We start from the raw sequence: 15696 nt of genomic DNA on the forward strand, positions 1-15696 counted from the left end.
TTAAGTATTTCTCAATGACAACATTTATTCATCAAACCTCACACACTAAATGTCAGTATCCTCGAGAGAGCCACACTTCGTAAACTCATGTCTCCAAACTACAGAAAATAAGAACATTTTCAAAAGTTAAGGAAAGTTAACATTTTTTACCCTCATACGGGACAACTGAAGCCCTTCTTTCTCCTATGTGTAGGCTCAAGTGTTGAAAGAGATCAGAATTATTCGTTAAATCCTGACCACAATCCAAACAACTCAAAGAATCTTCTCCTCTGTGAGATCTGATGTGTTTAATCAAATTTAACTTTTTAGTCAACGGTTTCCCACAAACAAAGCACCTATAGGGAAATCCTTCCATGTGTGTTATCATGTGCAATTCCATACCAAATTTGCTTGTGAGTGCTTGACTGCAAAATGAGCAAGAAAATCGTTTTTCTCCTGTGTGTGTTCTCATGTGTACGGTCAAAACAGACTTTTTAGTAAATGCTTTTCCACAAACAGAACAGGCAAAGGGTTTTTCTCCCGTGTGCATTTTCATATGTTGGTTCAAGCCTGAAATGCTAGAGAATTTGTTTCCGCAAAAAGTACAAGCAAAAGGTTTTTCTCCTGTGTGCGTTCTCATGTGTTTGGTCAAATCAGACTTTTGAAAAAGTGCTTTTCCACAAACAGAACAAGAAAAAGGTTTTTCTCCCGTGTGCATTCTCGTGTGTTGGTTCAAGTTTGAAATGCTAGAGAATTTGTTACCGCAAACAGAACACGCAAAAGCTTTTATCCCTGTATGTGTCTTCATGTGTTTGGTCAAATCAGACTTTTGCGAAAATGCCTTTCTGCAAACAGAGCAAGAAAATGGTTTCTCCCCTGTGTGCGTTCTCATGTGTATGATCAAATAAGACTTGCGAGAAAATGCTTTTCTGCAAACGGAGCAATGTTTGTCCAAACCTTTACAACAAACATGACAGCAGACAAGTTTATCTTTCCCCATACGGTTAGGAAAATTATTTTTCGCCACGCTTGCACCACACTTAGAGCAGGTGACGTCCCGTTTGCCACATATTTTGGTGTTCTCTTCTGGAGCTGTTTTCTTTTTGGAGATTTCCAGCTGTTGAGGGTCTGGTTCACAGTTTGCGCTGCTTTCTACATCATCACTGTCTGACAGCGGAGCCAATTCTTCATCTGCCAAAGGTCCTTCATACCTGTTGCAACTGGGACTGTTGCAATGGAGCTGTGAGCGCTCGTCTGAGTCATTGTGGCCGTCTTTAATTTCGGCATAGATGCCAGTTGGTGGTGACTTGCTGACATCAAACTCATCTTCTTCTGTTTTAACGTGAGTAAGCCGCAGCTCTTTTTCTTCCATTTTGATAATATGCAACTGAGGATTCTTCTGCGCCAAACTTGAGCTCCGACCTGGGTCCACAGGGCCATCTTCATCCAGGCTATTTAGCAGGGGCTGGTTATCTAGAGAACACAAACACAAGTGTTGTTAGAGAGTGCCAAATTTTATTTTTGTTTTTGTTTTATCTAATAAAAAACAATTCTAAAGGCTTTGGTGCTCTTTATCAGTAAATATTAAACCTGTAGGAATGGTTTAAGCAAAATAAATCACTACCAGATGGCAGGAATGTTTTTTTTAAAGATCTTGATCCACACATTGAGGAGTCCCCACTTTTTTTTGTGTTGCTTTGCTTTCTCTATCCAGCGATGGAGATTACGGAAAACATTGGGCGCTGAGAGGTTCTTGCAAATGTTATGTAAGTTCAGTCTTTTTAATAGACAATGGCATTTTTTCAAGCTAATCGTCTTTTTTTCAAGGAAATCGTTGTTAATGGATTGGAGGTGTCACAAATGCAAAAAAAAGAGCCCCAAAATGAAAGTTCTACTTGAATTGCATTCCTTCACACAAAGCCATTTTACTAAACAATGGTTAAAGCTAGCAACATACTTGTTTTTGACGAAACCACCTTGGTCGACCTCATCTCTGAAGGGGACGAGGCGGCGTACAGGGATGAGGTGGAGTCACTGACAACTTGGTGTTCGAAAAACCACCTCATACTGAACACCACAAAAACAAAAGAACGTATACTGGACTTCAGGAGGAAAGGCAGGAACCCAGCACCACTCATTATAAAAGGAGACTGTGTAGAGAGAGTCCACTCTTTCAAATTACTGGGTGTGTAAATCTCCGATGACCACTCCTGGTCTGCAAACACCAGAGCGGTGGTAGGGAAGGCCCAGCAGCGACTCCATTTCCTGGAAGTGCTCAGGAAAAATTATCTGAAAGAGCAGCTGCTGGTGTCCTTTTACAAAGCCACAGTGGAGAGCATTCTAACATACTGCATTACGGTGTGGCATGCTGGGTGGACGGCAGCAGACAGGAAAACACTTCAGAGGGTCATCAACACAGCCCAGAGAATCGTTGGTTGCTCTCTATCCAGTCTGGAGGACATTGCCTGCTCTCGCTACCTCAGCAGAGCAGAAAACATCATCAAGGACTTTTCTCACCCCGGCCACCACCTCTTTGACCTGCTGCCTTCCGGCAGGCGCTACAGGTCACACAAAACAAAAACAAACAGACTCAGAAACAGTTTCTTCCTCAGAGCCATTACCACCCTTAACACACACCACACAAATAACTGAAAACTCTTGCAAACACACTACCTCATACAGATGTGTAATTGTATTCATACCTATGCTCACGTTGCACAATGTTGACTATTTTTGCACAATGTTGACTATTTTTGCACGCATGTTGCACTAATACGATAACAAAACTGTAAGATCCTACATGCCCACATTTCTTGTGTAAATATTGTGTAAATTATAACCTTTATCTTCTTTGTTCCTTTATATTCTGTAAATTATAACCTTATCTTCTTTGTTTTCTTTTATCCTCAGTATTAAACGTGAAACTGGAGTGCCACGCCCAATTTCGTTGTCACAATACGTTCAACCCATTTTGTAACAATGACAATAAAGGTATATTCCATTCTATTCTATTTTTTTTTCTAATGAAAAATAAGGGTTGGCGCTTTTTTTTTCTTCCTATGCTTATGTATGTAACTACAGAACTCTCGTCTTAAAAACAAGTAAAAACGGCAAAAAATGGCTGGCACCATCACTTCCCATTTGAGAAAAACGTCTGGCATTGAATGAATTAAAAATAAAACCAAAATATTCGAGTGCTCTCGAAAACCCATTCCCTCATACGATTGGTTTTGTTTACTATTAAAAAGAGCGGAGAAAAACCCCGCATTGATAGAACACGATAGGCATGACACGGTTCTTAAACCTGTACGTTTTTGCCGTACAAAGTACGTTTATTATGCATTTTATGACGTGTATGACGTACAAGAAAACCTGTACGGTAAAACGTAAATTTGTCAATTATGGTTAACATCCGGTATACACCGACTATCACAAAATGGCAAATTAATCAAGTCAAACGAGTTCGCAGCGGAAGCCTCTATGTCGGTATTGTTTTTTTTCGTTGCAAACGAAGCGAGTGGTTTGATGTAGTGAAAGTAAGTCCGTCTCTTTTTGGAGAACCGGCTTTTTCGGCTCAACTCATTAAAAGAGCCGGCTCTCACTTGCTTTGATGCAGTATATTACGAATTATTATGTTGTATAAAGAAGTTAAGAAATAAAGGAAGTATAAAATGAGAAAATGAAAAGGTTTGTGGTTATCCTTTTGATCAGTATATTACCAATAATAATTTAATGCAGAAAATGAATTCATAATTTGAATAAGAAATTTATTATTCTACTTAATTATATTTGCATGTATTTTTTCCTTCTACAGTGAACGTCCAAGCTACTTAATTTTTGATTTTTTTTTCTATAAACCTCATTCATGTCGAGCAACTCAGGATATCACAACAGAATGTTAATTAACAATATATATGATATAATGAAACACATGTACAATATAACATGTTAAACGACATAAACAAACACGTTTGAAAAAATGATTATTTTGTAAGGGAAAATACGAGTGTTTGTAATGGCATGAAGCCGTGGAGGTTGACAGGTATGTTAAACGAATAGCTGATAGTAAAAAGTATGCAAGCGCACAACATTATCATGAATAGTCGATATTACAGAGTGAAAATGTGAGTTTGTGCGCTAACCTTCGAGCCCGATGACAATTTGACTTTTGCAAACAGCCTTCAGTTGTCTTCGTTGTCTTTGGATTTCCTCCTCGTACGAAGCGATCGTTTTTTCAAACAGTCCAAATATTTCGTCAGCAGCGGCGATGAGTCGCTCCCTTACCATCTGTTTCAACATGTTTACTTGCAATGAATTTCGACAGCCAAACGAATAACAAGCGCCGTTGAAACTCTATCGCGCGTTTAAGCACCGAAGATTCGCCAAAAATGCTAACTTTTGTTGTTTTCTTCTTCGATGGAGTTTGAGGGAAGCTGAAATTCTTCTTCGAGTTCAAAGACAGCCGGCATCTACCGCTTAGGTGCATTAGCGCAATCATCTGGAAGGTCAAGAACATAACAGTGAAATCAAACATCAGACTCCTGCAAGCGCTGGTTACTTCCATCTTCCTCTACAATTGACATGGACTCTCACAGCAAAACTCGGAAAGAAAACCCAGGCCGCGGAGATGCGATGCTCCAGGAAACGTCTAGGCATCAGCTTCCTAGCACGTGTGACAAACTAAACATCAGAGGACAAATTTGACCCTACGAAGAACTATCGTCAACGGAAACTTCAGTGGTATGGTCACCTCACAAGATCATCAGGAATGACTGGGATTATCTCCAGGGCACAGTGCAAGTGGGCAGGAGGAGAGGAAGACCCTAAAAGAACTGGGCTGACAACATTTAGGAATTGACTGGTGCCAACTTTGCCATGACCCAAGAACAGAGAAGGGACAACAGTGGAGAAGGCTGTCTAGAGTTGTGTCCTTATTGGTGTCCCGACGACCCATGCGGTTAAGGGATCTGTGAACCGTGATTTGCAGTACTACTATAGTTGTATTTTTGCAGTATTCCTGCAGTTGTAATTTTTGTAGAATTTCTAAAGAAGAATCTTTGTACTATATCTGTAGTATTATGGTAGTATTACTTGAGTTTTATTTTTGGGGTATTTTTGTATTCAGACTTTTATTTTTTCGTATTTCTGTAGTATTTCCATTGAATATTTTTTGTAGCATTAATGTAGTTGTATTTTGTAGTATTTCTGTCATAATATTTGTGTAAAATTATTTTTGTAGTATTTCTGTCGTAATATTTATGTAGCAGTATTTTTTTATATCATTGCTGTAGTTATTTTCGTAGTATTTCTGTATAATTATTTTTGAAGTGTTTCCATACTAGTATCTTTGTAGTATTTCTGTAGTTGCATTTTTGTAGTATTTCTGTCATAATATCTCTTCATAGTACTTTTGTATCAAAATATGATAGACCCTGCTTTTAAGCACTACATTTGATAGTTTGTAGTATTTTTATAGAAGACACAAAAAGGGACAATGAGGACAAAGTTTGCACCCAAAATAACTTTTTTTTATTACTAGTACTAATATATATATATATATATATATATATATATATATATATATATATACATATATATATATGTACATACATATATATATTTATATAGTTCTGACGTCATCGGATCAAACCTTCCTGTGTGGAGTTTGCATGTTCTCCCCGTGCTTGCGTGGGTTTTCTGCGAGCACAACAGTTTCCTCCCACATTCCAAAAACATGCATGTCAGGTAAATTGGCCGGTCCAAATCTTCCCTAGGTATAAATACGTGTGTGAATGGTTGTATTTCTCCATGTACCCCGTGACTGTCTGACAATGGGCAGGGGACACCCTGAACTGGTTGCCAAAAATGGCTAGGATGGGTTCCAGACCCCCGCGACCCTAATGAGGATAAGCAATGCAGATAATGGATGGATGGTGTCTGTGTTTGCCCCTGCGTCATCCATTGCAGCCTGGTTATCCCCGAAAGGGGATTACCTCATTAAGGTTTCTTCACTTTTGTCATACTGAGGTTTTTGAGTTTTTAATTCACCCTAATGAAGGTTTCGGAACCGGGAGCCGTGTAATGGTAGGCTGTACAGCCTTTTGAGACTTTTTTGATTCAGAGTGAAGGATTTTTTTATTTTATTTAATTGACTATAAGGGATTTAATATAATACAAATTCAATTTTGCTTAATGCAATGGGGATTTTTCACAGGGAAGGCTTGGGGTCAGTGTGGCCTGGACAAGAATTGTTTACAGAAAAACAAGAACGAGGACAAGGGTTGACGGGGGAAAAGGAGACGAGGTTTCTGATAAGCTTTCTTGTTGTGAGTCCTTCAGACATGGCGGCGTCTTTCGGCGAGGAGGAGGCGGCGGCGGCGCGCCCATGGGAGGAGGAGTCAGCACGCCCAGGGGAGGAGTCAGCACGCCCCATGGGGGGGCCGATGCCCCAACGTGTCAAAAGGACGGAAGACGGAGAGGGACAGCAGAGACGAAAAGATGGGGGGCTAGACAAGACTAATTAGACTAATTCGACAATAATTTGGCTAAATTCGATAGAATTCACTTAAGAAATAATTTAAGAAAATAAATCTGCCCCCGTGTGAAAAAGCCCGTCTCTTGTCAATATGTTTTCCCTAATATCAAGAAAAAGCACGCATTGTTAGGAGAATAAAGTTTGTGTTTGGTTAATGGAGTCAGTCAATTTGGTAAACGCCACATTTGTTGTATTATAGTAAATTCCTAACAAGAGCTACACAAATGACTTCATTTAATACAAGATTGCAGTAAAACGTCTTGGGACGCAACTTCTAATAGTACACCATGAAGAAAACGCCAGATGTCCGCAATTTGTGTATGACGAGCATTTATTTGAATAAAATTGAAGATTGCATCACTACAAACCAAATTGGAATGAAACAGTCAGACAACAATAGGCTATAAAGTAAACATGTTTTAAGTGCTGCAGAAGTACAGAGACAAAAATCAGAAGATGAATACAGGTCCAAATTGTCCCAAGGTGTGAATGAGCGAGTGAGTTGTCCGTCTCTGTGTGCCCTGCGACTGGCTGGCGACCAGTTCAGGGTGTCCCCTGCCCACTGCCTGAAGATAGCTGGGATGGCCTCCAGCACCCCAGCGACCCTACTGAGGATAAGCGTTGCAGATAATGGATGGAAGGAATACAGAAAATAAACAAAGTAAAAAGTTTAATAATTATAACACGTCTAACTCAACACATCGGCATATTTTTAAACATATTATATATTATTTGCACATTGGGTATGATTACCATATTAAAAGATGCAACAAAAAACAATTGTTGATATGTCAAAAAGTGCGTTTTAATTTTTGATATTTTTTTGGGGGGGTATACAACTCTTTACTATACGTAAAACATAGTTGTCTTTTATAATGTCATGGAGATGATAGGAATAAACTGTCTGGCAACCAGTTCAGGGTGTCCCCTGCCCACTGCCCGAAGATAGCTAGCTCCAGCACCTTCGTGACCCAACTGAGGATAAGCGGTGCAGATAATGGATGGATCCAGAGCTAAATATCTTGCCAATTTCTTTTTAATAATTGGAAAAGCGAAAAACACACCATCAGTGGTTTCAATATTAAGGCTGCAGATTTATCTTTAATTTGAAAATGTGACTTTAATAATTACTTTATTTTCATCGTATTCATCATTTTAAAGTGTTTCCTTTACTTTGGGGGCTACAGATCATTTTACCTACTTGGTTCTCACACTATATATCACAGCGTCATCAAATCTATTATTCATTTTTTGTTGTTTCTCAGAAAATGTGATCTTTGTTTAACGATTGCCTTGTGAAGTTATTATTACAATTGCTGTCCAGAATAGATGTTACATGTAATTTACCTGTTTCAGTCAATGTAGGTCAATGAATTCTGTCAATGAAAAAAATCTTCAGTTCAAGGCACTCGTAAAGATGATTTGAAGCCAATTTATTTTCATGTATCAGTTTGTTTGTTTTTCCTAACTTGAAATGTTCTACAGTACAATTTTCATCTCTGCATCACACAAATAATTTACAGTATTTCCTCATGACATGTATTAATTACACCCCAATCACCAAACAGGTCAGCAGTATCCTGGAGGGGCCACATATTTCTTAATCTCAAATCTCCAAGCTATAACAAAAAGAACATTTTCAAATGTTTAGGAAAGTGAACATTTCCCCCCACATACAGGGCAATTCAGGCCTTCCTTTATCTTAAGTGTAGGCCCAAGTGTTGAAACAGATCTGAATTAATCATTAAACCCTGACCACAATCTGAACAACTCAAATCATTTTCACCTCTGTGAGACCTGATGTTTAGTCCTTGTGTCTTTGATTTGTCTAAGTAAAACTATTTAAATTTTTCTTGTTATTATTTCTTAAGAAAAATCAAATTTAACAGGATTAAATAATGCTTCTATTTCATATGTGCTTAAAATAATTGCTTTGTGAAATTGTGAGTGATGTTGTGTGTATGGACTGGGATGGGTATGGGTGTTGAATGAATTTTGTCCTTGAGGGACGCCGTAGCTCTAAAAGAGGGAGACAGGTAAAGGTGAACACACAGGTCCTGAAAATTAGGAAGCTGCTTTGAGCCTGAGTCACAAATATTTTTCTCCAGCTTAAACTTTTATTTAATTCGCACAAAAGGGGACTGTGCCGCATGTTTGAACAGAGAAGCATCCTTGGTGAGGGCCTTGAAGTATGTTTGTTTGGTTATTTTGTCTATTTAAAGAATTATATCTTCGTGAGTATACGAATGGAAGTAGGCATTACACAAGACACTTTTAAATCAGAAGCTAAAAAACAGAGTGAGAATGATTTTAAACAGAGACAAATACAAACCTATCTTTGGCAAAACACTGAAAGTGTCATCTCAGATAGACTAAAATGATCAGATGAAGGAGTCCATCGCCAACTCTCGGGATTCCGGTAAACGAGCAGAGAAAGAAGTGGAGCTTGCAGCCAAACAAGAGCAAGAGAAGTCTATGGAGGAGATGCAAGCTCAATGGAGGACACTGACTGAACTGGAAATTGAATGGAAGCTTCATGAGTGACAAATGATGGCAGAAATAACGCAAGAGCAAATGGGAGTTGAGACAAGAGGCAGATAAATCAAAGTTGAAAATGATGCAAGTAGATATGGATGTCAAGGTGGCTGCAGCTCGTGCTCGAACATAAGAGAAACATAAAGAAAGAGAGGGAGCGCCATGATTTAGCACCTGTTAAAACCCCTCCAATAATGAATTCAAATCGCCTTGTGAGTGCAGGAGCCACAGTGTCTCAATCACAAACACCATCTCCGGCTGGAGCAAGTGCACTAAGCTTAAATCGCCTTCCTGTTCCTGAACCAGTTGTCTTCTTTGGAGATCCTCTGAAATTTGTTGACTTTATAATATCTTTCTTAACCCTACTTGGTAGAAAACCTATCCCTGCTAGCGAAGAGATGCTTTACCTGAAAAGCTACCTTACAGGCGAGGCACGGCGAGCCATGGAGGGGTTTTTCTACCGGAGCTCTGAAGATGCATATGAGGGATCCTGAGCAGTTTTAGAGGACTGTTATGGTAATCCATTTGTTGTTCAGAAAGCATTCAGAAAATAACTAATGAATTGGCCTAAGATGAATTCAAACGATTCATCTGCATGAAGAGAGTTTGCGGATTTCTTGAAAAGCTGTGGAGAAGCTATGCCTAATGTCAAAGGCCATACTCAATGACTGTGAGGAAAATAAAAAGCTCTTGAAAAAAAACTACCCGATCGGATTGTACGAAATTGCAGTAGGTTTGCTGTAGAAGAGCTTGACAAATCTGGTGAATACCCAGCCTTCAAACACTTTAGTTTCTGTTAAAAGAGGCCCGCATAGCCTATAGCCTCTTCCTTTTTTTCTGAATTTGAGAGCTCCAGATGAGAAGCTATCTAAAAGAGCAAAGACTTTTAGCACAAGTACTTAGTCAAAAGAAACTGTGTCATTTACCAAGCCCAGGCTACCTTACCTAATATAATGAAAAAACTTGGAGAGGCCACAATGAAAGGTTACACTTAGACAAAGGGGCAAGCGTCTCATGAGATCCACAAAGTCAACTCCCATACTGTCATTAGAGACGTATGTGCCACCTCGAGCATTCATTCTTGAAGATCTTGCCAAAGAGCTGAAGTCGCCACTCCTCCACTACAGTTGAAATTCAGTACAATGACTGATGTAGATACAGTTATACCCAACTTCCATATTAACACCCACATTCTGCTGCGCCAAGCCGATACACGTGACTTCATTCCAGATGAATAATCCCGTGTACCAACTAAATCTACAGCTTTACAATGGTCTCATCTTAAACACCTAGCACAGGGGTGTCAAACTCATTTTAACTCGGGGGCCACACGATAGAACAAAAATTCTGTCTGGGGCCGGGCTAGTAGATTAAAGAGAAAGAAAAAGAAAGAGAAAGAAATAAGAAAAAGAGGGAGGGAGAAGGAGAGAGGGCATGACAAAGAAAGAAAGAGAGAGAGGGAGAGAGCGTGAGAAACAAAAGAGGTAAAAAGTCGTGAGAGAGGGGGAAAAGAAAGGGAGAGGAAGAAAGAAATCCAAAGAGAAATAGAAAGACAGAAGGAGAGAAAGGAGAAAAGAAAGCAGGAAGGGTAGGAAAAGAGAAAGGGAAAAGAGAGAAAAGGAAAAAAGGATGTTAGAGCAAAGGAAGTTAAAAAGACACAGAGAGAGAAAGAGACAAAGAGCAACAAAGGAAGAGAAAAAGAGAGACACAGAGAGTGAAAGAGACCGAGAGTGGGAGAAAAGGGGTGGAAAAGAGAGAGAGAGAAATAAATACAAGTAGTGTTTTTGTGAGAGGCACCTGGCTTTGGCAACATCAAGTTGACATATTTCAACCTGCAGCTCGTTTTTCTCTTGCGCTTCTCTGAGCGTTGTCTCACGGGCCGGATTCAATCCCTTAGCGGGCCTGATCTGGCCCGGGGGCCGCCAGTTTGACACAAGTGACCTAGCACATAGTTTTCACGGTGCTAGGGTGACCCTGATTCTGTGCAACTAAAACAAAGAATACCTGAAGCAATAGTCGAGCCTCTTTGGGCATCCAAGGGCTGCGACATTTAGTAAAATTCAACTTTTTAGTAAACGTTTTCCCACAAACAAATGTGCAATTCCCTACCAAATTTGCATGTGAGTGCTAGACAGCAAACTAAGCTAGAAAATCGTTTTTCTCCTGTGTGTGTGTGTTCTCTTGTGTACGGTTGTCAAAACAGACTTTTTAGTAAATGCTTTTCTGCAAACAGAACAAGCAAAAGTTTTTTTTCACGTGTGAATTTTAGTGTGCTGGTTCAAGTACCACATGCTAGAAAATTTGTTTCCGCATACAAAACAGGCAAAAGCTTTCCCACCAGTATGTTTTCTCATGTGTTTGGTCAAATCAGAATTTTGAGAAAATGCTTTTCTGCAAATGGAGCAAGAAAATGGTTTCTCTCCCGTGTGTGTTCTCAAGTGTTGGTTCATGTTTGAAATGCTAGAAAATGTGTTGCCGCAAACAGAACACGCAAAAGGTTTTTCTCCCGTGTGCGTTCTCATGTGTGTGGTTAAATCGGACTTTTGAAAAAGTGCTTTTCCACAAACAGAACATAAAAACGGTTTTTCCCCCGTATGTGTTCTAATGTGTTTGGTTAAATCAGACTTTTGATAAAATGCCTTTCTGCAAACGTAGCAAGAAAAGGGTTTTTCCCCCGTGTGTGTTCTCATGTGTATGATCAAATAAGACTTGCGAGAAAACGCTTTTCCGCAAACTGAGCAGAGTTTGTCCAAACCTTTGCGACAAACTCGGCAACAGTCTTGAATATCTTTCCCCGTACGCTTCAGATTTTTTTTTCTCGCAAAGCTTGCACCACACATTGAGCAAGTGACGTCCAGCTTGCCAGATTTTGGGGAGTTTTTGTGGGAAGTCCTTTTCTTTTGGGAGATTTCCAGTTGTTCAGAGTCCCGCTCACAGTTTGCGCTGCTCTCTACATCATCACTGTCTGACAGGGGAGCCATGTCTTCATCTAGCGGGGGTCCTTCAGACCCATCGCCACTTGGACTTTCATCACGGAGCTGTGAGCACTCGGGTGAGCACTCGGGTGGGTCTTCGTCTTCATTTTCACTCTTTACAGGGCTGCCCGTCGGTGGGAACCAGCTGACATCACACTCCTCTTGTTCCATTTTAACGTGGGGAAGCTTTAGCTCTTTTTCTTCCATTTTGACGATGGGCAGCTGAGGATTCTTCTGCTCTAAACTTGAGCGCCAACCTTGGTCCTCAGGGCGATCGTCATCCTGGCTATTTAGCAGGGGCTGGATATCTAGATAACACAAACACAGTTCATATAACACTATTCAAAAATGAGCAGGTATCATACAAGGTTTGTACAGCTTTTTCATAGCTAGATTCAAGGCCAATTTTTAATTTTTTTCCAGTACCATTTAAGGAAAGAATCCAGTGCTGATCAAAAGATTGTTTTTTTGTTGTTGTTGAAATTTAAAACCTAAAATAAAGTTGCTATCTTGCTGCTAGCACATACGTTGTTCTATTTTGAGCTGTTTCTATCTATAATCTACAATTTTTTTGTTTCAATGGGCTGGTATTAACCAACATGAATTCTGCCATTCTGCTTCAACAATGCACGTGCAGCTTCAATATGTCATAATTGCTTGCAAACACAAAAAGAGCTGTATAGGTGTTGGGTAATAATAGAGTTGAATACCCAAGACAAAACAAGAAAGAATATATGTATAAAGCAGAAAAATCAGCCTAATTTGGACTCATTTTAAGGATATTAATTTCTCTGGAGCAGAGTGCATTCAATATTTTAATCTTAGAGACTGCTAATCTTTTTCTTATTGTTTTAACTATTTTATATTTTTTGTGTATTTTTCTCTGTATAAGAAGGTTAAAACAGAATTGTAAATATTATTGATAGAACTAAGGAATTCATATTTTTAATTTGTATTTTATTGTTTTGGATTTTCAGGGATTCGGTGTTGTTACACTTAAAATATGTTCAGTGTTTAAAAAGGTAAACTTGCCTTTGTATCTTCCTTTTTTTTTAAGGTCTGTGAATATTTTAATTTAGTGTAAAACATAAATTACAAAATAATTCAGGGCATAATGTTTTATTATTTGTTATTTTATTATAATCGGTGTCCGAAACTCATGACAAAAAGTTACACAACACCAGGGCAGACAACTCTGAAAAGTTGCCTGCCCAGCCATAAAGCTGCCTGCTCCATTTTTCTCAAATTGAAACACAATAAGACGACTAATCGCCAAAAAAGAACCCATTGTTGCAAAGTATTAAGGATTGATAATCGGAATATATAACAGAACAACACTTTAAAATTAAGTTTATAATATATCTACTGATAACATTCATTGCATGTATATGACATCGCTGTTTACCATCTGCCATCAGTATGTACCTGTATTTACTCATCTTCATTCATGCAATGTTTGCGTTGCGTCATCTGCCACAAGCCACGTGATCTCCTCTTTCCACGATGCTCTTAGTGTACATTTACGTTTAGTAGCGTCATATATTTTGTTAGCTTCTTTTGAATATTTCTTCTGGGGCTGAGGTTTTTGCTTGATTCCTAACCTCTTCTCCATTTTTTTGTGTTCTCTGTGCGTCTACTTTTGAAAATGACATGCAAATGCAGGACCTTATAACGCTCGGGAGAGTCCGGAAGCACGAAGTTGTTAAATGCAGGCTTCTGATTGGCTGCTGAGGATGCGCTTTTCCAAATGAACCGAAATTTCCAAACCGAACGAAGATTTCGAAATCGGAATACAGCAAATGTTTGATGTGAAAAAAATAAAAAATAAAAAAACGAAATGTTTTTTTTTTTTTTTGGAAAAAGTTGTCGACCACCCTGAGGAGCAGAAGATACGGCTCTTCTCAGTGAACCGAGCCAAAAGAGACAGTTTTCTAGTAGGGCTGTCCTCTTGGGTGCGACCAGGAGGAGCGGTAATGCTTCACATGACAAAACCATAATGACAACCCACGGGAGTAAGCCTATCAGCGTAATTTTCACACACTTTTTTAGAAACATGTTCTTCATTGATTGCGTGGTTTATAGAATCAAGCACCTTACCCAAAATTCTAGCATTTTCCTGACCTTGAAAACACAACATTAAAAAAATCAAGCATTTCTAAGGATTTCAAGCACCCGTACGTACCCTGACAGTAAGTTTTGTATACATTTAAGAGGAGCGGACAGAAAAAAAATGAGCATTGTTAAAACACTAGACATGACATGATTCTTAAATTAACATGAGCGTCTGGTATGGCAGATGCACGGCACAGCAGCAACTGGCGCGGGTGGTTAGGATTGCACTGGGCATCGTTGGACGCTCCCTCCTTGACTTGGAATCCATAAATGCGGGCCGAATTAGGAGGAAAGCAAAGGCTGTCGCCACGGATCCCAGACCCTGTACGCTTCCACCAGGAAAATGCTACATGAACATCCGCTGACAGACTGAGAGGCCGTTTTTTACAGAGCTGTCAAGTCCATCAGACCCCGCTACCCTCTTCGCTGCAGGACAATAACCTGTAGAGGTCAGGAACCTATGTTTCTGAAACCATATATGCTCTTTTAATGAGTACATCCGTCTCGGTGACAATCTTGAGATCACACGAATTTTCTTTCCGTCGTTTCATTTGTAGTTTAAGAGATGCTTCTTGTAGTCCAGATGGTGCGGTTCAGTATATATATGTATGTATATATATATATATATATATATATATATACATATATTTATATAGGGTGCATTTTAAAACACAGTTGACAGTCAAGGTGTCACCCCAATAGACCCCGTTTTGGCTGTACTTTGCTAAGAAATCAACCCCAAAACGCAAGCACCCAGAGCAAGTTGATTGGGTGAGCGGTAGTGGTATATATGGGACACAGGCTCTGGCATAAGATTATTTCCTCTTATTCTCTTCCCTCTCTCTCTCTCGTTCCCTCTCTCTTATTCTCTCCCCTTCTTGATTTTACTCAATTATATCCTGGTTTGAACTTCCTTTGCAAATATTGTACACCAGCGTTGCAAAAACATTTAATTGGCATTTTATGTTAATGACAATAAATAAAATCTTGATCTCAAATGCTGACTATAAAAATATATATTGGCGCACATTATTATCATTAATAGTCAATAATACAAAGTGAAACTATAACTATGTGGACCGACCTTTGAGCCTGATAGGAATTTGACTTTTGCAAAGCGCTTCCAGTTGCCTTCGTTGCTTTTCGAATTCCTCCTCGTACGAGGCCATCGTTTTTTCGAACAATCCGAAAATTTCGTCGGCAGCAGCGATGAGTCGCTCCCTTATCAATTGTTTTAACATATTGTGTCAGATTTGGTTCGACAGACAAACGAATAACAAGCGTAGTTTAAACTATGTCGTTAGTTCAGGCAGCGAGGATTCACCAAATACGCTAACTCCTGTATTTTTCTTCTTCGCTGGAATTTGGGTGAAGTTGACACTCTTCTTCGATTTTAACAGCGGTTAGCATCCACCACTTTGGTGCATTACCGCTCCCATCAATACGGATTTTTGTCTTTGTTAAACTCCTCAAATTTTATTAAAATGTAACGTACTCCTTAAACATAGAAAACTATCCTTTGTCGAGGCCTTTTATTCAAGTCCAACAATCGTTTTTAGT

The 15696-nt window shown here is 39.3% G+C and overlaps 2 protein-coding genes across 3 annotated transcripts; both read right to left on the reverse strand.

Annotated features, from left to right (window-relative positions):
* On the reverse strand, positions 1–4439 carry LOC148365242 (uncharacterized). 2 transcript variants are annotated; one of them, XM_088335728.1, is made up of 3 exons: positions 4122–4253; positions 1937–2046; positions 1–1452 (listed from the first exon to the last, which is right to left on the reverse strand). In XM_088335728.1, the coding sequence occupies exons 2-3, from the start codon at positions 2043–2045 to the stop codon at positions 137–139; spliced, it is 1425 nt and encodes a 474-aa protein (XP_088191854.1). In that variant the 5' UTR covers position 2046; positions 4122–4253; the 3' UTR covers positions 1–136. The 2 variants fall into 2 exon arrangements, with proteins under 2 accessions (XP_088191854.1, XP_088191853.1); XM_088335727.1 differs by lacking the exon at positions 1937–2046 and having other exon boundaries at positions 4122–4439.
* Positions 4440–7472: 3033 nt separating this feature from the next.
* Positions 7473–15473, reverse strand: LOC148365243 (uncharacterized). Its single transcript, XM_088335743.1, has 2 exons — positions 15221–15473; positions 7473–12332 (listed from the first exon to the last, which is right to left on the reverse strand). Exons 1-2 carry the CDS (start codon positions 15375–15377, stop codon positions 11302–11304), a joined length of 1188 nt encoding a protein of 395 aa, XP_088191869.1. The 5' UTR covers positions 15378–15473; the 3' UTR covers positions 7473–11301.
* Between the last annotated feature and the right edge of the window lie 223 nt (positions 15474–15696).

The sequence above is a fragment of the Urocampus carinirostris genome, chromosome 5 (genome assembly GCF_059441175.1).
Source record: "Urocampus carinirostris isolate Australia breed hairy pipefish chromosome 5, RoL_Ucar_1.0, whole genome shotgun sequence".
Classification (NCBI taxonomy): Eukaryota; Metazoa; Chordata; class Actinopteri; order Syngnathiformes; family Syngnathidae; genus Urocampus; species Urocampus carinirostris.

What these genes read in the sequence shown, in the direction of transcription:
- LOC148365242 (XM_088335727.1), bottom strand. Translation starts at nt 4,278, where the DNA reads ATGTTGAAACAGATGGTAAGGGAGCGACTCATCGCCGCTGCTGACGAA. An exon ending in AATTGTCATCGGGCTCGAAG is followed by an intron (nt 1,453 to 4,121) that starts GTTAGCGCACAA and finishes TGTGTTCTCTAG; the next exon opens with ATAACCAGCCCCTGCTAAAT.
- LOC148365243 (XM_088335743.1), bottom strand. Translation starts at nt 15,377, where the DNA reads ATGTTAAAACAATTGATAAGGGAGCGACTCATCGCTGCTGCCGACGAA. An exon ending in AATTCCTATCAGGCTCAAAG is followed by an intron (nt 12,333 to 15,220) that starts GTCGGTCCACAT and finishes TGTGTTATCTAG; the next exon opens with ATATCCAGCCCCTGCTAAAT.